General features: G+C 52.9%; 1 protein-coding gene across 1 annotated transcript; it reads left to right on the top strand.

The window, feature by feature from the left end:
• PLA2G4F (phospholipase A2 group IVF) lies at nt 1–19,380 on the top strand. The gene is made up of 20 exons (XM_075532295.1): nt 1–111; nt 1,176–1,248; nt 1,832–1,968; nt 2,075–2,200; nt 2,591–2,631; nt 2,911–2,953; nt 3,428–3,494; nt 9,043–9,212; nt 9,337–9,450; nt 9,594–9,631; nt 9,874–10,009; nt 11,369–11,505; nt 11,696–11,918; nt 15,652–15,766; nt 15,992–16,129; nt 17,020–17,127; nt 17,338–17,532; nt 17,816–17,982; nt 18,748–18,934; nt 19,169–19,380. The coding sequence occupies exons 1-20, from the start codon at nt 1–3 to the stop codon at nt 19,378–19,380; spliced, it is 2,538 nt and encodes an 845-aa protein (XP_075388410.1).
• Nucleotides 19,381–23,640: the final 4,260 nt, after the last annotated feature.

Genomic DNA, 23,640 nt, shown 5'->3' with positions numbered 1-23,640 from the left:
ATGCGCTGGGCACGCTGGCCAGTATGGCTGTCAGGCCGGGGGCTGCCCCTGCTGGGGGCAGTGCTGCAGCAGAAGAGGGACAAGAAGGGACCTCAGTGGAGGCACTGGCGGGTAAAGTACCGAATCTCACTGGGAAATGTGGCTTGAGGAGATCTTGGGGTAGCTGGTTCCCCCACCCCTTGAGGCCTGGCATTAACTATTAACTGTAGCCCTGGAACTGGGTTTAATCTGGGGTGGAGCCTATTTGTTTCTGACAAACCTCCAGGGCATTGACCAAAACGGCAGCCCCCAAACCCACTCAGCTAGTGAACGGAGGGCAAAGCCACACTGGGCCGGTGGGTGGGTGGGTGGGTGGTTGTGGCCCCGGATGCCTGAACCTGGCTGTGGAGTGCAGTGGGGGTGTGAAGCTTGCTGGGATGTCCCGAGGAAGGCGGCCCTGGTGATCTGCTTCCACGAGGTCCCAAGCCTTGAGCACCAACCCTGTGGCATGCAGTTCCTCTCTGATCCACGCGGGGTCACTGTGAGGCCCGAAGGGGTTTAGCGGGTCTCCCTGAGGGGGGGTGCAGGGGATGTAATCTCTCAGCCTGTTGCTGAGATGGACTGGTCAGACCCTACTCTGACAAGCTCGGTGGCTCTTGACTTTTCTTCCACTGCCCACCGCCGCCTGGGAGGGTGTTTTGGTTTTGCCTGGGAGCTGGGGGAGGGTAGATCTAATCTCTCTAAGCTTCTAAATCCCACTCCCAACCCTGCCTTCAAGCCACAGCTTCAGGTGGGGTTGTACATTTGGAGTGAATGATCACTAGCCGGACTAAAGGCTACTTATGCTCACCTAAAACTCACCAGGGCTTAGACTATCGTCTGGGCTCCCCTTTGGCAGATGAGAAAATGGAATGGCAGAAGAATGATAGGGCAGCTCACTAGTGGGTGGTGGAACCAAGACTAGATCCCAGGTCTGGCCGATTCCAAGGTTCAGGCTCATCCCCAAGGCCCTGCCTAGGTGCTCCAGGTCCCCAGCACCACCACACCCATGACTCTGGGCCAGGCTGCTCTGTGGTGGGGCCAAGGTGGGGGAGACTTGAGCTGGACCCTGCTTCAGGGAGGAGGGGGAGTCCAGGTCTGGGTCGGTTCGGTTCTTGGTTTCCGGCAGCTGAGCCCCCAGAGCTGTACCGTTTCAGTTGGAAGCCCACCCTTACTACGACCTCCAGGTGAAGGTGCTACGGGCCAGAAATATCCAGGGCTCCGACCTGCGTGAGTGACCCCCATGGCCAACCCACATTTCTGGTCCTGGGGTGGGGGGAAGCAGGGACTGAGGGAGCTAAGGCTGTAGTTCTGGGCCATTGGCTGAGGCCAAGGGGTGGGGGCAGGTGCAGAACCCTTGCTTCTCTCTCGATCCAGGGCCGGGGATGACTTTATTGCTTGAGTCAAACCATTTCTAGGAAGCAGCCCTCGCTCCCAGGTGACAACTACAGGGCTTATGGCTTCATAACTGACTAGGTGTGACTGGTCCAGACGGAGTCCAGCGCCCTCAGTTTCCCCAATACACCCCAGCATGGAGGCTCAAAAGCCTCACTGGCTCTGACCCACAGCGACCCTATAGGACAGGGAAGAACTGCCCTGTGAGTTCCCGAGACTGGAACTCTTTACAGATGGGAGTAGGAAGCCTTGTCTTTCTCTTTTGGAACCGCTGGCAGTTTTGAAGTGGGAACCCACTCCACACCTCTAACTGTTCTACTTTACATTTCCCTCAACCGACCCCCCAACCCTCCCAGCCTCCCCCTGGAAAGCCCTTCAGCAGTAGAGGCTCAGGGCCCCACCCCTGTCCTACCTGCAGTGTCCAAAGCCGACTGCTATGTGCAGCTGTGGCTGCCCACAGCGTCCCCCAGCCCGGCCCGGACAAAGACAGTGGACAACTGCAGTGACCCGGAATGGAACGAGACCTTCCACTACCAGGTCCACAGTGCTGTTAAGGTGAGGGCCAATGAGGGTGGGGGTGGCAGAGTGAGGGAGAGGGCTCTTGCAGGGTGCCTCCTCCCTGCCCTGCTCAAGAGCCTGCCCCCTCCTGGTTTGTTCCCAGAATGTCCTGGAGCTCACTCTGTACGACAAGGATGCCCTGGGCAGTGACAAGCTCTCCCTGCTCCTGTTTGACTTGAAGAGCCTCAAGCCAGGCCAACCCCACAAGCACACATTCTTCCTCAACCAGGTGAGCCCACCCTCCGGCACTGGCAATGGGCTGAACTCACACACAGGCAGCACAGAACGGGGGAACCATGAGGGGTTCGCAGACCTCCAAGACAGACACTCCTTTGCCTACATCACTGACCTCAGGAGGATTTCCCTCCAGTTTGTCTGTGTGGAACAGGGGGCCCACCTCCTTGAGGGCAGAGTCTTGCCTGTCTTGGTCTTCGCTGGATCCTTGGTGACACAGGGATCAATGAAAGTAAAGTTAGACCCGTGTGCTCCCCACTCCCACCCCCATCATACCCCACTGTGCCCATCAGAAAGGACAACAGGGCTTGGTAGGGTTCAGGACACCAAGACTAAGGGAGGGAGCTCCCTGATCAATGGGGGCTTCCCTGTCTACTCTCTGTAGGATTCCCAAGAGCTGCAAGTGGAATTTCTGCTGAGCGAGAGGTGAGTACATCTTCCCGGTTGCACTGAGGCTCCAGGGAATTCAAGTTTTGGCAGATCCCAGCTCCCAGTCGCCATGCCCTGTGCTGGCCTGGCAGGCCTGAGGAGAGATGGCCTGGTCTTGAAGTTCATGAGGTGTTGGCCCATAGGCTCACCTATCCCCCAAGGCTGACCACAACTCCCCAGGCTTTGCCAGCTGCTGCGGTCACATTATTATAGTGACCACCGTCAGGAGGTGGCCAGTGAGGGGCCTGCTGTTCCATAGCTTCACATCTTTTGCAGCCAGGTACCTGCCTCTGAGGTCATCACCAATGGGGTTCTTGTGGTAAGTAGGGATTGGGGAGCCTGGGGCTGCCTAGGGCTGGGGGAAGGCAGTGAGGGGTCCATGCCTGAGCCCAAAGGTGCCTAGTCTGAAGCCTCTGAAAGAGACTCACCTCTCCTTGGAGGGTGATGTGTTAGGAAGGCCCTCCAGCGATGGTGGGGCAGGAAGCTGCCTCACCCCTACATGCACAGTCCAGGGTGCAGCCTGCTTGCTATGGGGTGCCATAGTCTTAAATGAAGTACCACAGCGCACTAGACTGCCCCAGCAGCCACCATCATGGTCCCTCACCCCAGCCCCCCTGCTTCGACCAGCACCCCTTCCCGAGTCCTGGGAGAAGGGGCTGAGTGAGACAGGGGCTCGATGCAGAGACCTGCCCTGGAAGGACCTGCTCCAGATCCCCCTCTCTCCTCCATCCTGGCTCAGGCCATGTGGAGGGGTCCAGAGGCTGTTGGCTCCTACAGGCCTTTGTTCCCTCAGGCGCAGCCCTGCCTGAGAGTCCAGGGTACCCTTGGGGGACATGGGACAGCTCCCTACCGAGAGTACGGTGAGTCTGGCTAGTGGTCTCGGGTCTTGCCTTCTCTTGCGGGGAGTACTGATTTCAGAAGGGGAGTCTGAGAGAGGAATGCCTGAGATTATTGCTTTTCAAAGTCGCCTGAGGTTGGGACAGGTTTTGCCCCTGGACAAGTCGTTAAGCACAGAGGCTGTGCTGGTCAGAGGCGATGGCTATGCTGCCAGGAAGCACATATTTCAGTGGCATTCTGCCCACGGACAGTGGGCATTCAGTCCACGGACCTGGTGCTTGGCTGGGAGCTGCCTGATCTAGGCTGAGTGGGCCTGGGAGCTTGGCCCACATGTCTTTTACCCACCTCCTTCCCCCAGTGGGCTAACCTGGTCATGTTCTTAAAGTAACAGCAGAGGGGCAAGAGAACAAACCCACACCTCTGCTTCGGTCACTTAGTGGCCGGCTGGCTAGCATTTTATTGACCCAAACAAGTCACATGACTGTGCCCAAAGTTGGGGGTCAGAGGGTACACTCAGTCCCTTTAGAGGGAGGAGCTGAAAGCCACAGGGCAAAGAGTGAGATGGCTGGGAGAAGTGACTTGGGGCCATCAGGGCCTTCTAGCAGGTCACTTAGGGCAGTGGTTCTCCACCTTCCTTCCTGCCGCGACCCTGGGGAAGCCAAGAGGTTTGAACTGCCAATCTTTGGGCCAGCAGCCCAACGCATCATGGACCTACTCTGCCCACCAGGGCTCTCTAGAGTTAATTCCAACTCACAGTGACCCAATATGGGGTCTCCAAAACCGTACAGCATGGCCACAGGAGCAGCGAGCCTCTGCTTCCCCCGCTGGAACATGCCTGACCGCTGAGTGAAAGGCCACCACCTCAGCCCTTCAGCAAGACACTTGGCTAGGAGCTGAGGTGGGGTTTGGAAATGGAAATGCACTTTGTATAGAAAACCTGTAAAACCAGAAACCTGATCTGGCTCTGCCTGCCAACAACTGTCTTATTCTTTGTCTCCAAGGAGGCTTTCTGGGGTTTCCACCTACCCAGAACAGAATAAGAACCCTTGACTGTTCTGTGAACCTTTTATACTCACGAAGCGATGGTCCCCCCACCTTAGTCCACAAGGCAGGCACTCCCACCGCTAAGTCCTAACTATCTTCCCTCCCTGAGCAGCACCCGCAGAATGTTGGTTGTGAGGGTAATACAGCTCCTAACATATCATCACAGGTCCGGTAGGTGTAATTGTACAGCGATAATAAGTAAAGATTACAGCGAAGTCATATAGAGCATGAGAGATAGAAGAGAGATAGAAATATTGGAGTCAGACACATTTCATGGTCGCATGCTCACCTCAGCCTCACTTGGTGGTCCATGTGGAGAGAGAGAGAGTGATTTATTGCTAACCAAGGCTTTTATATTCTCTGGGGACTTGCAAGCCCCTAATTACAGGTGAATACATACATCACAGGGAAGGGTTGTGCTATAGATAATACAGTAATGGAAGGGGATGGTCTAGGGACATACATGCAATAGGAAGAGGAGGGATTGGGAGTATACATGTGACAAGATGGGCAGATCCTAGATTCAGGATGGCAGCCGAACTTTGGATGTCACTGAGCTGGTTTGACTTGTTCCCTGACTCAACTATAGAGACCATTATCAGTAGGGTGTGAACTCCACCTACAGGAACCAACTTTAGGGAAGAAGTAGCCATTGTCCTTAGCAGCAGGGGACAGGCCTACAGTCTGGCAGCTGACTGCCTTCAGGGAAGTAACTTGACAATTATTTGCCATTAGCTGCAAGCAGTGTCCTATTTGGGGGAGATGACTTGGGAAAACTCTTTCTGTTTCCCACAGTTGTGAGCTGGTTTCCAAAGAAGATTTAAGTGCTCCATCTCTATGGCTTGCTCCCCAAGAGCCTTAAAACAAACTGTAGGCCGCCTCCAGAGTGCCCACCTTCCCCAGATAGCCCAATCTTGGCGAGGTTCCACCTGCAACAAGAATCAATTCATGAATAACCTCGGGACCATTTCCCTCAGCTTCACTTCCTTATTCTGCAGCTGCCCGCAGTGATCCCTCAGTGAAGCCTGCGGGTCCCTCGTGCAGATCTGTCATATCAATGATTGTCTTTGTCTTAACTAGTTGCATTTAAATCTGGGCTCTTCCCCCTCCCCACAGTTCAGCCATTGCCAACCCTGGGGAGCACAGTTCTGCTGAGATGCCAGCATCAGTCCATTCTACAGCAGCTGTTTTTTAATGCATGAACCAAGGCCCAAAGGGCAACCTGCTTTAGGTCCCACGGCCAAGTGGTAGAGGCAGGGCCAGCCAGACCGGTGGCACCTCAGGCCCATGGTCTGACACTCAAGATTATGCATCTCTTCTTGCTAGGAACATTGTTTTGGGGAGCGGTCAAGTTGACTGCCTCGTACAGTGGCTTGTAGGGCAGAGTGGCATCAGGTTTCTTAAGCGTAAATAGGTCCAGGAGCAGATGGGTGGCTCTTTTTCTTCCAGGGTGGCGGGTGCGTTCAGGCAGCCGACTCTAGTTAGCAGCTGACCACTTAACTATTGTGACCCCAGTGAGCACTAAATGTCAACCTCCGTCTCTAAAGCTTGGTCATGCCAAGTCTCGGGGGCTCCCTTTGTGCAGCTGGGGAGAGGGATCCCATCTGGACCTCTGCTCTCCAGTGTCTGCTGCCCCTGGTTCCAGAGGCAACACAGTTTGCTTCCAGGTGACACTTAAAGTAAACCACACTCACTGCCACTGAGTCCATTCTCATGCATTGTGACCCTATTGGGCAGAGTAGAATTGCCCCTAAATCTTTAGGGGAGTAGGAAACTTCCATCTTTCTGAGGGTGGTTTTGAACTGCTAACCCTGTGATTAGGGGGTCCAACTCATAACTCGTTATGTTACCAGGGATCCTCATGCCCACCCAGGTCTGTGGTGAACCTGCCTGTGATCCCTCCCCCAGACATCATTCACAGGTCTTTTTCTGGGGCTCTTCCCTCCCTCCCTCACCAGAAAGCTGCTAGGAAGCAGGACAAGGTCCCCGGGGCTCCTCTGCCCATAAATCTCCCCCTCCCTCCCACCCCTCTCTGTTTCCTACCTCCCAGCTCACCCTCTAGCCTGAGCTGCTTCTCCCCTGCCCTCCAAAACATACCTTTTCTGTCTTCCCATAAATCCCCTCTTCTCTTTCATCTTTTCCAAGCCTTGCCTCAAGACCCTATGCTTTGGGAAGCCAAGCCCAGAATGAGCTGCAGTCTACTTCTGTTTGGTTTTTGTTTTTTTCTCCCCTGATCCCATGCCTCCCAGGACGATAAGTCCAGAGCTTGAATGGGAACTAGAGAGGGAGAAATTATCAGTTGAAAACTGGTAATTTAATGACAATTTGTTTTTAGTTAATGTGTTAAGCACATGTGTATTCTATCATACTATAGGGTTACATTATGTGTGATTTAGAATGAATAGATGAGTTGTATGTATTCATTTAGTAACTGATATGTCATATAATCTATAAAACCAAACTCACTGCTGTCAAGGCCAAGTTGATTCTGACTCATGGTGGCTCTTCAGGACAGAGCGGAAGGATTCCTGAAACTGTAACTTAAAAAACAGCCAAACGCGTTAACAGTTTTAGTGACAAAATTCAGTCATTTAAACATATGACACAGAGTTTAGTAGTCATCACCACAACTGATTTTAGAACAGATTCTTCATTCCTGTACTCATTGTTATTAATTCCCCATTTCTCCCCAACCTCCCTTACCTAACAAACTATTAATCCAGTTACTGTCTCTATAGATTTACCTATCCTAGGTTTCATATAAAGAAAAGCACTCAACAAACAACCTCAACAACAATACAATAAAACAGAAAAACCTCAATTGAAAAGGAAGCAGAAAATAAAATCTCAAATAAAACTTAAATGGGTATCAAAAGGGAGAACGAATGAAAGGTGTTAATTTTTAACTGGAGTACGTCTGCGTCGTTTGCTTTTCAATGTCTTGTGTCGGAGGGTAAGGTCGTTTGCATCTCTGGAGGCTTAGTAATCCACGTGGAGGTCATGCGAGTGGATTTTAGGTTTTCACTGTCCTCCATAGCCTTCTGCAAACTGGGTGCTCAGAATTGAAGCGCTAATACAATTCCCTCCTCCAGTCTTGGGTTTTATTATTTACAATCCTCGGATCACACAGACTATGGTGCTTCTTCCTTGCTGACTGATCTTCCTCTCACACAGCGGCTGGTGGGTTCAAATCATCCATCTTTCAGTTAGCAGCCAAGCAGTAAATTACCACGCCACCCAAACTGCTTCATAGCATATGGTATATAATATTATATAAATGTCTCGATGCGGTGTATGCCAGCTCTATTTATAATTACAGGACTAGCTAAGTGTATATACAGTACTCACAGCACAAATGCCTTCTGAGTTTGTTTGCTAACCTCACTCTCCTGCAGCGAGGTTGTGTTTAAAAACTGGCATACCTATTTGTCATTTCTGACTCAGAGCAACCCTATGGACAGCCAAACAAAACACTGCCCAGTCCTGTGCCAGCCGCACCGCACAATGGCTATGTCTGCGCCAATGTTGCAGCCACTGTGTCAATCCATCCTGTGGCGGGTCCTCCTCTTTCTCGCTGTCCCTCTCCTTTACCAAGTAGGATGTTCTTTTCCATGGACTGCTCTCTCCGGATGACAGGCCCAGAGTAAGTGAGATGAAGTCTCACCCTCCTCACACCTAGGGCGCCTTCTGGCTCTGCTTCTTCCAAGATAGACTTGTTTTTTCTTCTGGCCATCCCTGGTTCTTTCAGTAATCAACACCACAATTCAAGGGCTTCAATTCTTCTTCAGCCTTCTTTATTCGTTGTCCAACTTTCACCTGCATCAGACATGGTTGAAAACACCCTGGCCCGGGTCAGGCATACCTCAGTGCTCCAAATGACATCCTTGCTCTTCAACACTTAAAAGAGGTCTTGAGTAGCAGATTTGGCCCCATACAGTGTATGGCTGCTTCTATGAGCATTGATCGCGGCTCTTAGCAAGATGAAATCTGGGACAACATTGGTCTTTCCTCTGTTTGGCACCGCTGTAACTATATCAAGGGACGTGCATCAAGAGACAGCGCCTGGTGGCACTCTCCAGTAAAGGTTTACAGCCTCGGAAACCCTGCACAGGAAGCTAGAGTTTAGAATGGACAATGGGTTTTATCTATAACTGTATAAAGAGCCCTGGGGGCGGAGTGACATAAGTATTGAGCCTCTATTATTGCGGCGTATGAAATGCATATTTATATGTGTAGTAAATATATATTAGTAAAACACTCATCTCAAAATCCCCAGCCACATGTGCTATCAGGCTATCATCTGCCTTCTCCCTTGTCAGACTCTGACTGATCCTCCCTGCCTGTCCCCTTCCCTAGTACTTTCCTGTTCCGATCAGCACAGGTAGCGAGGCCCCAAGATGCTTTACCAAGGGTCACAGTGCTAGAGTGAGAACAGGCTGGGAGTTTGGGTGCTACCGCTCTGGGTCACACCCACACGCCCACTCTCAGCCCCTTCCCGGGGCACTCACCTGGGCCCTCTGCTAGCAGGTCATCGGCAGATCCAGCTGACAGTGCCTGGAGCCTTCGAGAAACCCCAGCTCTTGCCCCTGCAGCCTGCTGAGGGCGTGGACTCCCCATCCACCTTCACCTTCCATGTGAACCCAGTGCTAAGCCCCAGGCTACATGTGGAGCTGGGAGAGAGTCTCACAGTCCTGCAGGTGAGTGTGCGCTTTGGCCCCTGGAGCCCATCCCAGGGAACAGTGCTGGGTAGCGAGGAGTCCAGACAGGAGGTGAGATCCAGAGCCCTGTCCTCCGTCCTGAGCAGATGTGCTCCTTTCCCAGGGTGGCCCGAGCACCGAGCTGGAGACACAGGCCTGCACGCTGGGCGAGGGGTGCATCCTCCTCTCTTCTTTGCCCCTCGGCCAGGAGGAGCAGCACTTCGTGGCCCTGGGGGAGGTAAGGCTCTGCCTGGGGGCTAGAGGGATCTGGGTCAGGGTGAGCTGTTCAGATCTGAGCCCGAATTGCCAACACATCAGGGGCTGGCCTGAGGGAGCTCAGCTGAAGTGGATCCTGAGGGCTGGGGCCGTTGTGTTTTTCAGGACCAGGAGGTGGCTCTGCGTGTGAAGGCAGAAATGAGGTGAGGGGGGGCTTTAGGAAGGAGGCCTCCCTCGGGAGCAGGGTGGGGGCGCTTGGCTGCAAGCGTGGGGACATGCCTCTGTGTGTTCTGCCCTCCTGCCTGCCTGACTCAGGCCTCCCTTGGGGCTCTGGCAGGAAGTCCTGAGGGTCTTCCTGAAGGTGTATCTGGGCAAAGGGGCTTGGTTTGAGTCTCTCTGAACAGAGCAATCCCCCTGCCTCTCTCCCCCACCCCTCCTGAGACAGCTCTGGGGACCTTGACCTGCGCCTGGGCTTTGGCCTCTGTGACGGGGAGCAGGAGTTTCTGGACAAGAGGAAGCAGGTCGTGTCCAAGGGCCTGCAGCAGGGGCTGGGACTGAGCCAAGCTCCAGACTGTGACCAGGTACGGGACCCTGACCATATCTGGAGACTGCTGGAACAGCAATGGGCCCCAAGCGGGGTGTGAGAGAAGAGGAGAAACTCCAAGGCCGACATCAAGGAGTCAGCAGGGCCAGCTACCCCCTGAAGCCTCTAAGGGGAGACCTCTTAGCATCTTCCATCTTCAGGCGGTCCCCAGCCTACCTTCCTTGGCCTATGGTGGCATGACTGCCTCTGTCTTCACCCAACCGCCCTCCCCTTTGCCTCTGTGTCTGAGTAGGCCCCGGGTGGTCAGATCCTTCCTGGCACTTACCCAGAGGTTGGAGGTTGAAGTCCACCCCGAGGCCCCTCAGAAGAAAGGCCTGGCAATCTACTTCCCCCTAAACCAGTCACAGAAACCCCAATGGAACTCACACCCACGGGGCCGCCATGGAGTCAGGATCAGCTTCGTAGTCCTCGGTCCCCTCTGTGCTCGATGAAGCCTCATCTCTGTCTGCACTCGGGTGTGTGCTTCCAAGACAGGTGAAGGAAGGAGACAGGAAAGGAACAAGAAGCCAGGGCTGGGGGAGTCGGGGGTCTCATTGAGGCAACCCTTCTCAGAGAAGCTGAACAGCCAACGGCTCCTGGTCCAAGGCCAGCTCCGACGGGCCTCACAATCCTGAAGCAGTCCTAGCGTCTGGGAGTGTACCTGCACAGCAGATCTTGGTCAAGTTTGCTTAGTGTTTCTCAACTGGGTAGCATTTTGCCTCCCCGGACACTCAGGGGACATTGGCGATGTCTGGAGTCTTTTTGTGGATGTTGTTGGTGGTCTTTTTAACTTTTTTGTAAATCATTTTATTGGGGGCTCTTACAGCTCTTATAACAATCCATATATCCATTGTATCAAGCATATTTATACATATGTCGCCATCATCGTTTTCTACTTGAGCCTTTGGTATCAGCTCCTCTGTTTTGAATGTCCCCCTGGGAGGAAGGATGCAGTAGACAGAGGCCAGCCAGCTGTTGAATAGACATCGGGCACCAAGCAGGGCGGCCCCTGGAACAAAGCATTATCTGGTCCAGCGCATCCATGGTGCCCAGGCTGTGAAGCCCAGCTCCAGCTCAGTGGGGTGAATCATCCCATGCGTGACCCCCCTCCCAATGTAACAGAGCCAGGCTGCCTGGCTTTGAACCCTAGCAGTACAGTCTCGGGCACACCACTTCCCCTCACTGCCTCCGGCTTCCTCGCCTGGAAAGTGAGGCTCTCTCCGGGTGGCCGTGAGGACCGATGAGGAGGCATGCCAGGTTACTGTGAGGTACCATCAGCACCTGAACCCTGGCTGGCATGTGTGGGCAGTCTAGAGAGGCCCGGGCAGTGGTTCTCATTGTGATTCCTGTGTCCCAGGTGCCCGTGGTAGCCGTGCTGGGTTCTGGGGGTGGAACCCGTGCCATGACTTCGCTGTATGGTAGCCTGGCAGGGCTACAGGAGCTGGGCCTCCTGGATGCTGTGACCTACCTGAGTGGTGTCTCTGGGTCCACCTGGTAAGGAAGGTGGGGGTGGGGTACAGGGTAAAAGGGAGTGTGGCAGGCGGAGATGTATGGCTTGGTGGGCTCTCTGTTGGCATCTCCCTGGAGAGCCTGCAGCCAGGGGTTTCTTGGAGGGGTGGCAGGGGGTGGAGGGGCCTTCGCTTCCCATGACCCCTTGGCAAATGGGCACACCGTCCCTCCTCAGGTGCATGTCCACGCTCTACAATGACCCAGCCTGGTCTCAGGTGGCCTTGCAGACCCCCATTGAGCGTGCCCAGGCCCGAGTCTGCAGCAGCAAGATGGGGGCAGCATCCATAGAGCGGCTCCAATACTACGCCCAGGAACTGGGGGCCCGGGAAAGCAGGGGCCACAGCGCTTCCCTCATTGACCTGTGGGGCCTCCTCATTGAGTATTTCCTATACCAGGAGGTAAGAGATCACACAGTGCACACGGGTCCCCTGGGAGATTGGCAAAACTGCCCCCCCCCCAAGGTCTGAGCTCCCCTGGCCAGGGTGGGCTGACCCCACTTCATCTTTCCTGGGGTGGGAGAGCATGGCCTCTAGGTCTCAGATCTGTCTGCATCTTACAGTCCCCTGCACCGCTCTTCAAAAGCACGCATGCCCAGGCCTCACCCCAAGAGATTCGTATTTCAGCTGGTCTGTGGTAGGGCCCTGGCATAGGTAGGCTGTGAGAGTGTCCCAAGTCATTCCTGGTGCAGCCAAGGCATGGTCCCTGGCCAATACACCCTGTGGAGCTTGTTCTTAGAATGGCAGGGTGGGTACCTTTGGGGCGTGGCTATCAGTTATGGAGAGGTATCATAAGTGAAGGGTCCCAGTTTTCTCATGAGTTACTTTCTTGTGGAAATATGTGAGGCCTGTCAGAGGAAACCCACCTCCAACCTCTGAAGGGCCAGTAGATGCCATTGTACGCGATAATCTGTAAAGATCATAGTCAAGTCATGGAGGATAGGAAAGACCGGAGAGAATAAAATGAAGGAGCCACACACATTTCATGGTAGCATGCTCACCTCAGCCCCTCTTGATGGACCACATGGAACTGGGAGAAGAGAGAGCAAACCTTTACTATCTTGGGATATTTATAGGTAGCCATAAGGCATGCATATTCAGTAGTTGCACAAGTCACAAGGTGGGTGGAATCCACAGTCAGGTTCCAGGTGAGGAAACCTCATACCTGCATTGGGGGAAGGGATGAGGGGGGCTGGGTGACATGGCAGGAAGCGAGAACAAGAGGATAATGTCTGCTTCTATAGGAAGATAAAATCAACCATGTGCTCACTTTAAGGCAGCATAGCTATTGGGGGAGAATCTGTGGGAACGATATTTACAGTAGGCTAATGTACTTGGACTTGGACTTTAACTTACCAAAGTGGAGGCTTTCCTAGCATGGAATACCAGCTTTCCAGATTCCCTCGGTTACAAGGTAGGGAATATAGTCCTCATCCTGCTTCCCTCCATGTTAGTTTCCCACACTGGCCAATTCAGCACTTCCTCGTGTCCAGCTCAAGGACACCATGACAGCATCTTGTTGTGCCATCATCACCAACATGCGCGCCACGTTCTCCATCACCATAAACTGGAACTCCAGCTCCCCGCCCTAGTGATGCCCCTTTATACACCTCGGCCTGCACAGCCAGTCACTGCTTTGATGGCACTCTTTTTTTTGGTAATCATTTTATTGGGGGCTCATACAACTCTTATCACAATCCATACATACATCAAGTGTATAAAGCACATTTTTACATTCGTTACCCTCATCATTCTGAAAACACTCACTCTCCACATAAGCCCGTGGCATCAGCTCCTCATTTCCCTCCTCCCTCCCTGCTCCCCACTCCCTCATGAACCCTTGATAATTTATAAATTATTATTTTGTCATATCTTACACTGTCAGACTTCTCCCTTCACCCACTTTTCTGTTGTCCATCCCCCATGGAGGAGATCACATGTAGATCCTTGTAATCGGTTCCCCCTTTGCACCCCACCCTCTCTCCACCCTCCCGGTATTGCCACTCTCAACACTGTTTCTGAAGGGATCATCCACCCTGGATTCCCTATGTTTCCGGTTCCTATATGTACCAGTGTACATCCTCCGATCTAACCGGATTTGTAAGGTAGAATTGGGATCATGATAGTGGGTGGTGAGGAAGCATTTAGGAACTAGAGGAAAGTTGTATGTTTCATTGTTGCTATACAGCACCCTGACTGGCTCATCTCCTTCCCGCGACTCTCCCGTAAGGGGATGTCCAGTTGCCTACAGATGGGCTTTGGGTCCCCATCCCACACTCCCCCTCATTCACGTTAATATGATTTTTTTTGGTCTTTGATACCTGATACCTCATCCCTTTGATACCTCGTGATTACACAAGCTGGTGTGCTTCTTCCATGTGGGCTTTGTTGCTAATGAGCTAGATGGCCGCTTATTTACCTTCAAGCCTTTAAGATCCCAGATACTATCTCTTTTGATAGCCGGGCACCATCATCTTTCTTCACCACATTTATTTATGCACCCGCTTTGTCTTCAGCCATCGTGTTGGGTAGGTGAGCATCATGGAATGTCAGTTTAATAGAACAAAGTATTCTTGCATTGATGGAGTACTTGTTTGGAGGCCCAATGGCCTTCTGCTACCTTAATAGTAAACCTATGAATATATGCACAAAGATCTATTTCTCCATCCTCATATATATTTACATATGTACATGCCTTTATTTAGACTACTATGAATGCCCTTTTCCTCCTAGCTCTTCCCTCTATTTCCTTTTACTTTCCTCCTGTCCCACTATCATGTTCAGCCTTCATTTGGGTTACAGTAATTCCTCTCAGTTACATTACCCTTGATCACACCCTACCAGGCCTCCTACACCCTCCCCACCACCGATTTGGAACACTTTTGTTCCCTTGTCCCCAGGTTTGTTAACACCACTTCCTTTCCCCCTACCTCCCCCTCCTCCATGTCCCCCTGGTACTATTGGTCCCATTGTTTTTTCCTCCAGATTGCTTATCCAGTCTATCTTATTTAGATAGGCCTGCGGAGATAATAATATGCACAAAACAAGACAGAACAAAACTAAGCAACAAAAGAAAACAAAACAACAACAAAAAGCCAATGACAAAAAACAAAAACACAATATAACAACAACAAAAAAGAAAATCTTATAATTAGTTCAAGGACTGTTTGTTGGCCTTTAGGAGTGTTTTCAGGTTGAGTCTGATGGAGTGCCAAGCCATGGCCCCAAAAGTCTATTTTTGGTGTTCCCTGGGAATTTCGTTGCTCTGTTCCTCTTGCTGTTCTGTTTCACAACCTTCGTGTTTTGCCTCGGTGTGGTGGGGTCAGATAGGGCACAATTCCCACAGTGTGTCTCCAGTGCTGTCCCTTGTAGGGCTATGGGTCAGTGAGGTGCGTCATGTCTCATGTGGTCTTCTCTGTGCATTGCCTGCTCTGAGTGGGGATATCATCCTCAAGGCTTGGTGGGCCAGGATGTACTCCTCTCTCTTCCTCCCCCTTCATCTGCTCCCGTGTGCTCTGATCAGACGTGTCTCTCTCCTGGAGCTGCAGTTTCAGTGCCATCCTCTGAAGTGAATTCTTCTGGGGGGAGGGGCAGCTAATAGCACTCTTGTATTCCGATTACCTGTTGCTTCCTTACTGTTTTAAAAATATAGCGGCATGCTTTCTTGAATGGCAGAAAATAAAAATAAAATGAAATTAATAAAGGAGCTCCCATGAGCTCCCCGAGAGATTACGCCCCAAGCCCACAGTAGTCTGCTTGCCTGTGTTGCAGCCCACAGCCTGGTCATCCTCCTTCTGTGAGCTCTCGTGGACACTAGGCTTAGTGACCCAAAGGTTCTCTTAGGGCAGTGGTTCTCCACCTTCCTCGAGCCGCAACCCTTTCATACAGGTCTTCATGTTGTGGTGACCCGCCCCCAACTATAAAATTATTTTCATTGCTACTTCATCACTGTCATTTTGCTACTGTGATGAATTGGGCGACCCCTGCCAAAGGGTCGTTCGACCCCAAAGGGGTTGCGACCCACAGGTTGAGAACTGCTGTCTGATTGGGTACCTCCCACCCTGCCTGGATAGAGTGCTGGGTGGGCAAAGAGACTCCCCCAAGTGGCTAATCGACCACCTTCTTTTCTTCCCAGGAGAACCCGGCCAAGCTGTCTGATCAGCAGGAGGCGGTCAGCCGGGGTCAGAACCCTTACCCCATTTATGCCAGCGTCAACGTCCACACCAACATCAGAGGGGAGGACTTTGCAGGTACATGGGCTGTGGAGGGACGAGGGAGGAGCCGGAGGAAATGGTCTGTAGGAAGGGTAAGAGGCCAGGGCTATCAGGGTGCAATGGGAGCTGGCTAGGTCTAGGCGCTGGGCACTGCTCCTGCTTTGGGCAAGACACAGATTGCTGCTCAGACCCTATGCCAGGGAGTACGTGGGTCCTGGTGTGGGGGGTCCCTCTGATGCTCCTTTCACTCCGGACCCCCAGAGTGGTGTGAGTTCACCCCCTATGAGGTCGGCTTCCCCAAATATGGAGCTTATGTCCCCACCGAGCTCTTCGGTTCCGAGTTCTTCATGGGCCAACTGATGCAGTTCCATCCTGAGCCCCGGATCTGCTACCTGCAGGGTGAGTCTGGGCCAGGGGGGCGGCTGTCTTCCTTACCTAGTGCTGCCTTCACAGAAATATCCCAGCTGGGACCTATTCCCTCACAGTTTAGGAGGCCGGAGTCCAAGGTCAGGGCTCCGACTCCAGCTCCAGGGGGAGGCTTCTCTCTGTCAACTCTGGTCCTGATAGGTTGGCTCCGTGGGGATATTCCTGGGGCATGAGGTCAGTCCCCTCCATTCTCAGCCAGCTCAGGGAATCTCCGTAGAGATTGGCCCCAAATTTCCCCTACAGTTGTCCTGTCTTAATTACATAAAGAAGACAGCCCATTCCCAAATGGGAGGACAGAGTCGGAGCGGTGCCGATTTAAGAGCCCATTACCGGACGAACTTTTTGAGCCCTGCCTGCTCTGGGTTGCGTGTGACAGCCGGGCATCAGGCGAGGGGCCGGAGAGGGCCCTTTGCATTGGGACTGCGACGCTGGTCAGGAGCATGGGAAGGGCCAAGAGCTCCTTCTGGGAAGAAGTGCAGTCACACTGGTCCAGAGAGGCCAGGAGGGTGAGGCTCCCTCTCACTTCCTTTGGACGTGGCATCAGGAGAGAGAGATCCTGGAAAAGGCCGCCATGCTTGGTAAGGCAGAGGGGCAGCGAGAAGGAGGGGGCCCTGGACGAGATGGACTGACCCAGTGGCTGCCTCCATGGGCTCAAACAGGAGATCCGCTGAGAGGACGACGCAGGAGGGGGCAGCATCCCTGTCTGTCGTACACGGGGGTCAGCGTGGGTCACAAACGACTTGTCGGCACCTGAAAAGCATCAACAGACTTTTTTTTTGAGGGGGGCGGGTGGGGAGCACCCTACAGGATCAAGCCTGACACCGGGTGCAGCCGCGAGACCTGGGTCCTGCCTGTCTCCCTAGGGATATGGGGCAGCGCCTTTGCAGCCAGCCTGGACGAGATCTTCCAGAAGACAGCAGGCTTGAGCCTCGGCTTCCTGTACTCACACAGGGCCAGCATGGACATCCGGGGTAAGGGCTGGGGCCCCCGCCCCCCTTTCCCCGCCCCCCCACACCGGGAGGTCCTGGCCAATTTGCAAAGGGACGGCCCATGTTCATCTGTGCATCCCTCAGGCCAGGCACCTGGGAGGCTGGCTGGTGAGGTAGAGCTGGGGTGTGCAGGAGGCGAGGGATCCCTGGGCTGTGAGGGCACCACTCTAACTGGTGCCACCCCGGCCCTAGATGACTGTGGGCAGCTGCTGCTGCAAGACCCCTCGAGGCTGCGCACCAGGCTCTTCACCCCCCAGGGGCCCTTCTCCCAGGCGCTCCGGGACATCTTTACCTCCCGCCTCACCTCCGCGGAGAACTTTAACTTCATCCGGGGCCTCTGCTTGCACAAGGACTATGTGGCCGCCAGGGAGTTCGTGGGCTGGAAAGGCAAGTGCTGGCTTGGGCATACAGGTGGTGGCAGCTGGGGGGAGAGGGAAGTGGGGTGGTGGGGGTGGGGTCTGTCCTCCTCACCTCTGGAACCGTGGGGTCCCGGGCTGCCCTGAAACCTGTGCTGGAGGACAGGGCCGAGGAGTTGGCTGGGAGACCCCATGGCTGTCAGAGAAGGGGCACGGGGCACACGAACAGAGGGAACTCAGGCTGGGCCCGGCAGCAGGCTGTTGTCAGAAAACAAGCCCTGTGCCCCTGTCCGTGCCCACCTATGTCCTTGCAGACTTCCACCTGGACACCTTGCCCAATGAGCTCACGCCCATGAGGGGCTGCCTGCACCTGGTGGACGGGGGCTTTGCCATCAACTCCCCCTTCCCGCTGGCCCTGCTGCCCCAGCGGGCTGTGGACCTCATCCTGTCCTTCGACTACTCCCTGGAAGCGCCCTTTGAGGTGAGGGGGGTAGGGTGGGGGGCCGGGGGAGGGGGTTTCGGCTGAGCTGAGTGGACAGGGAAGAGAGGAAGAGCACAGTCTCTGGGATGGAACTGGCTGATGGACTTGGGGGGTGGGGGTGTCACCCTTTTTTGGATGAGCTGAGTCTGTGTGCTCTCCCCCAGAAAGTAGGGTGAACACTGCTAGTAGTGAGGAGAATGGTGGGGGGTGGGCGGGATGAGGCGGACTAAAGAGGAGGTTCACCCGTTGCAGGACTCCCAGTCCTCCAGGCCCCTCCGGGGTCTGCAGTGCCCTTTAGTTACAGAGTAGGCAGGGTCCCCTCAGGAGGAACTCCGCAGCGACTTCCTCAAGCTCTGAGCATCTGCAGGGTGGTGGATGTTTGGTGCTGGGCTAGCCCCTCTCTGTGGCCCCCTCAGCCTGAGCCAGGATTGGGTGATGGATAGAGGGGCTTCCAATGCTGACAGGCAGCAATCATTCAGTGGGCCTGGGGAACTGAAAGTGCTCCCCAAAGGGTGGCTGGAGGAGTCAGAGAAGGGAGGGCATGGGAGTGCTGGGTGGATGAGGATGTGGATACCTGCCCCCCCACCTCCACCCCCACTCCCACCCTCCACGTTCTGCCCGTTGACTTTTGGAAAGCTCCTGTGTCTCTTGCCTGAAGGCACTCTGCTGGTAGTACACAGAGCCGGCCATGACGCCCACCCCTGTGTGAGTCTCCTCCTGCGGCCCAGGCAGGGAAGGACCAGAACACCTCTCGCCTCCCTCCAGATCTTACAGATGACAGAGAAGTACTGCCGGGACCATGAGATCCCCTTCCCCAGGATTGAGTTGTGCCCCGAGGACTTAGAGCAACCTCGAGAATGCTATGTGTTCGCCCAGGCTGAGGACCCCCGCTCACCCATTGTGCTGCACTTCCCTCTAGTCAACCGGAGCTTCCGCACACACCTGGCCCCAGGTAAGGGGAGTCCCCAGTGATGAGGGGTGCTGTTACAGAGAGGGCCTAATTAGCCTACTTCTGAGAGAGGCCAGCGGACCCCCACTCTCCTCTGCTCCCGGACCTCAGTATCCACACGGGGGTGCCGTCTCCTGCTGATGGCCATGAGAGCTTAGATGTGGGCCCAATGGGTGCTGGTTCCCCAGACCTCACGTGTGTCCCCCTACTGGATCTCCCCTCCCTGCCCACCCACAGGTGTGGAGCGGCAAACAGCGGAGGAGAGGGCCTTTGGGGACTTTGTCCTCAACGGGCCGGACACTCCCTATGGCATGATGAATTTTACCTATGAGCCTGGACAGTTTGCTCGGCTGGTGGCCCTGAGTCGATACAACGTTCTGAACAACAAGGACACCCTGAGGCAAGCCTTCCAGCTGGCTCTGGACCGGAGGCAGCAGGCTGAGGGCTGACTGGGGCTGTGCCCCCAGGATGAGGGCCTCCTCCCACCCCCCCACAAGCACCCTTCTTGCCCAAAGTGTTACAATAGCTCTTTGGAGCAGTGACATCTCCATCTTGACTGGAAGCCTTATTTGACCCAGCTCTGGTTCCCAGCTGCAAGGGCAGGTGAGGGCCAGGCCTATGCTTCAGGTGGTGTGGTTGGGGACAGCTTGGCTTCCTTCTGCTGCCTCCTCATGCTGATGCCTGACTGGCACTGCCCCTTCCTCTGGGATCGAGGTAGGAGTTTACTTGGGGGTAGCTCTAGGATGGCCCCATGGCCTCACCCTCAAATGCCTCCTTTACTGCCAACCTCCAGTCGGGCTGTGCTAATGCCTCCGCAGCAGCAGGCTCTCTGGCCCTGGCATGTCAGCTCCAAGAGGGCAGGGCTGAGATCTGCTGGGCTCGCTGCCCTGTACCCAGTGCCTAGCGCAGCAGCTAGTATATACAATGTACTCAGTAGATACTTGCCAAATAAAGGAACAGGAGGTATAATCGAGAGAGATGGATCATTGCCCACTTAGCATGGCGAGGCACACCACTGTCTACTGCAGTGGTTTGTGATCCACTGGAGGTTAATGGGTTGCTCTCTGCCCCCGCCCTCCAAAGCTGGCAAAGCCCCAGACCCTCTCCCACGACAAATGCACGTCACCTGTGAACCCCAGCCTTCACTGTCTGCTGACCAACAAGAAGGCCATTGGCATGTGGCTTGTGCAGAGCTGGTGGAACCTGCGCTCATAGAAGGTACAAGAAAGGCTGCTGTGGGTCAGGTCTGAGATTGCAAAGAGGTTGGTCAGTAGGCACAGAGCAGACATCTTCCAGGGGGAGAAGGGCACATCGCCAGGGTGGTGCCAGGAAGCTAAGCAGAGTTGGTGTGCGGAAGGGGCGGTGGCTTCTCCAGCGTGACTCTAGCTCTGTGCCCACACCCATCTGGACTTCAAATGCCTTCTGACACCAAGTACAGTGCTTCTAATTGTGGGCGCTGGGCCAGATGCCACAGATCAAAGACACTCCCCTACAACATACTAACCAACACACCAGAACGTGGCTGCTGTGCAGTTGCTACCCCATAGGGTTCCCCATGCTGTAATCCTGAGGGACTGCCAGTTTATCCGGTCTGCAGCCCTTTGCCATTCTATGCCACCAGTCCACCCACACTGCCTTCCTGTGAGACACCAGCTCCAACTCCCTGACTGGTGATACACCGGCTACAACCTCAGGGGATCCCACTAGCCCTTGGATGTACGGCGTTGCCCAAATGACTTGCAGAATTCAAGAGAAATGCTGTAGTTGCCGCCACATTGCATGTTGTCGATGACCCAGCTCGTGTCAGTTGGATTTTCATCCCTCTGTGGGTATTTTAAGGATCCCTAGTGGGTAGTGGTTATATGTTGGGCTGCTCACGACAAGGTCAGCTGTTCGAAACCACCAGCCGCTCCATGGGAGAAAGAGAAGGTTTTTTTTACTCTGGTAAAGAGGTATCATCTCTGAAACCCACAGGGGCAGTTCTACTCTGTCCTGTAGGTCGCTATGAGTGGGAACCAGTTTGGTGTTTGGTTTGGTGGGTAATTAGCCTTGATCTTTTGGGAGTTGCAATTTCTCTTTGATTTTCAAAGGCTTCATTATGATTTTTCTGAAATGTGAACTTTTTTTTTTTTAAAGGTAGAAACACTTATTGTTGAACTCTTTCCATTTCTGGATCTTTATTATTTATTTTTTTTACAGTCATGGGGTTTATGAAGGAAGTTAACAAGTTACCACAAGTCAGCATCAGTAAACAGTAAGGACACAGTCATTGGTCACAGCTGCGAAGTCTCTCACTGGTCCTAGTCTCTCAGCCTTATATCTCAGCACTGCTCCTCTGCTGTCTGGCAGCCACCTTGCCGCAGCCTCTGATGCGTCTGGCCTCAGTTGTGGCCTTTTCCACTTCAGACAGAGATCTCTTGATGGTCCTGAGATTTATCTTTTTTTTTTTTTAAATCATTTTATTGGGGCTCTTACAGTTCTTATCACAATCCACCCATCCTTGCATTGTGTCAAGGACATTTGTACATATGTCGCCATCATCATTTACATTTTCTTTCTACTTGAACCCTTGGTATCAGCTCTTCATTTCCCCCCCTCCCTTATGAACCCTTGATAATTTATAAAATTTTTTTCATGTCTTACACCGGCCGCTGTCTCCCTTCATCCAGCTTTTCTGTTTGTCCTGGGGTGGGGTATTATATGGCGATCATTGTGATCAGTTCTCCCTTTCTCCCCACTTGTTGGTTTTTTAAATGCTGACTTAGTCTCTGCTGATTTTATCCAATCTCCCCCCTGCCTCTTTCTGGAACGTTTGCTAGTTGAATATAGGAATGACTGAATCCATCTTTATAACCCCAAGCACTCCTTTGGCTCCTAACTTGTGATGCTGCACCTGGGAAGATTTTTTTTTTAATACAGTGGGCAGTTCATACCCACTGAGAGGTGCTTGGGAAGGTAAGGCCGAGTGGTGCTTCAGAAAACCCTGAGACAGCGGCTGTGCACTCAGGGCAGCCGCGAGTCAGAACAGGCAGGGTAGAAGCTGACCGTGGTCAGTACCTTCACCTGGGTTTAGTCTGCTTTGCTAGCCAACTGCTGAAGTTTTGGTTTGTTTTTAAGGTTGTCTTTAGAATACCGCATCTTTTTAAAAAAAATCGTTTTATTAGGGGTTCATACAACTCTTATCACAATCCATACATACATACATCAATTGTGTAAAGCACATTTGTAATTCATTGCCCTCATAATTCTCAAAACATTTTCTCTCCACCTAAGCCCCTGGCATGAGCTCTTCATTTTTTTCCCCTCCCTCCCCGCTCCAACTTCCGTATGAACCCTTGATAATTTATAAATGATTATTTTGTCATATCTTGTCCTGTCTGACATCTCCCTTCACCCACTTTTCTGTTGTCCATCCCCCAGGGAGGAGGTCACATGTAGATCCTTGTAATTGGTTCCCCCTTTCCAACCCATCCTCCCTCTACCCTCCCAGTATCACCACTCTCACCACTGGTCCTGAAGGGATCATCTACCCTGGATTCCCTGTGTTTCCGGTTCCTATCTGTACCAGTGTACATCCTCTGGTCTAGCCAGACTTGCAAGGTAGAATTCGGATCATGATAGTGGGGGAGGTATGTGGGGGGAAGGAAGTATTTAGGAACTAGAAGAAAGTTGTATTTTTCATCGTTGCTACATCGCACCCTGACTGGCTCAACTCCTCCCTGATACCCTTCTGTAAGGGGATGTCCAGTGGCCTACAAATGGGCATTGGGTCTCCACCCCACACTCCCTCCCCTCATTCACTATGATAAGATTTTTTGTTCTGATGATGCCTGATACCTGATCCCTTCGACGCCCAGTGATCACAAAGGCTGGTGTGCTTCTTCCATGTGGGCTTTGTTGCTTCTGAGCTAGATGGCTGCTTGTTTATCTTCAAGCCTTTAAGACCCCAGACACTATCTCTTTTGATAGCTGGGCACCATCAGTTTTCTTCACCACATTTTCTTATTCACCCGCTTTGTCTTCAGTGGTTGTGTTGGGAAGGTGAGCATCATAGAATGCCAATTTAATAGAAGAAAGTATTCTTGTATTGAGGGAGTACTTGAGGGGAGGCTTAATGTCTTTCTGCTACCTTAATACTAAACCTATAAATATATGCACATAGATCTATTTCCCCATCCTCATAAATAAATATATGTGCATATGTACATGCTTTTATCTAGACCTCTATAAATGCCCTTTGCCTCCCAGCTCTTTCCTCTATTCCCTTTGACTTTCCTCATGTCCCACTATCATGCTCAGTCTTCATTTGGTTTTCAGCAATTCCTCTTGTTTACATTACCCTTGATCATGTCCTACTAGTCCTCCCACAACCTCCTCACCACCAACTTGGATCACTTGTTGTTCCCTTGTCGCTGGGTTTGTTAACACCACTACCTTTCCCCCTACCTCCCCCTCTCCCATGTTCCCCAGGAACTGTCGGCCCCATTGTTTTCACCTCCAGGTTGTTCATCCAGCCTATCTTATTTAGACAGACCTGCGGAGATAATAAATGCACAAAACCAAGACAGCCAAACCAAGCAACAATATACAACAAAACAACAACAACAAACCAATGACAAATAAAAACAAAACACAGCAAGAAAGAAAAGCTTGTAGTTAGTTCAAGGACTCTTTGTTGGCCTTTAGGAGCGTTTTCCCGTCCAGTCTCT

This window comes from Tenrec ecaudatus, chromosome 14, assembly GCF_050624435.1.
Source record: "Tenrec ecaudatus isolate mTenEca1 chromosome 14, mTenEca1.hap1, whole genome shotgun sequence".
Taxonomy (NCBI): domain Eukaryota; kingdom Metazoa; phylum Chordata; class Mammalia; order Afrosoricida; family Tenrecidae; genus Tenrec; species Tenrec ecaudatus.
The sequence above is the reverse complement of the archived record's forward strand: the minus strand, read 5'-3'. Positions and strand labels throughout refer to the sequence as shown.

What these genes read in the sequence shown, in the direction of transcription:
- PLA2G4F (XM_075532295.1), top strand. Translation starts at nt 1, where the DNA reads ATGCGCTGGGCACGCTGGCCAGTATGGCTGTCAGGCCGGGGGCTGCCC. An exon ending in TATCCAGGGCTCCGACCTGC is followed by an intron (nt 1,249 to 1,831) that starts GTGAGTGACCCC and finishes TCCTACCTGCAG; the next exon opens with TGTCCAAAGCCGACTGCTAT. An exon ending in GAATTTCTGCTGAGCGAGAG is followed by an intron (nt 2,632 to 2,910) that starts GTGAGTACATCT and finishes CATCTTTTGCAG; the next exon opens with CCAGGTACCTGCCTCTGAGG.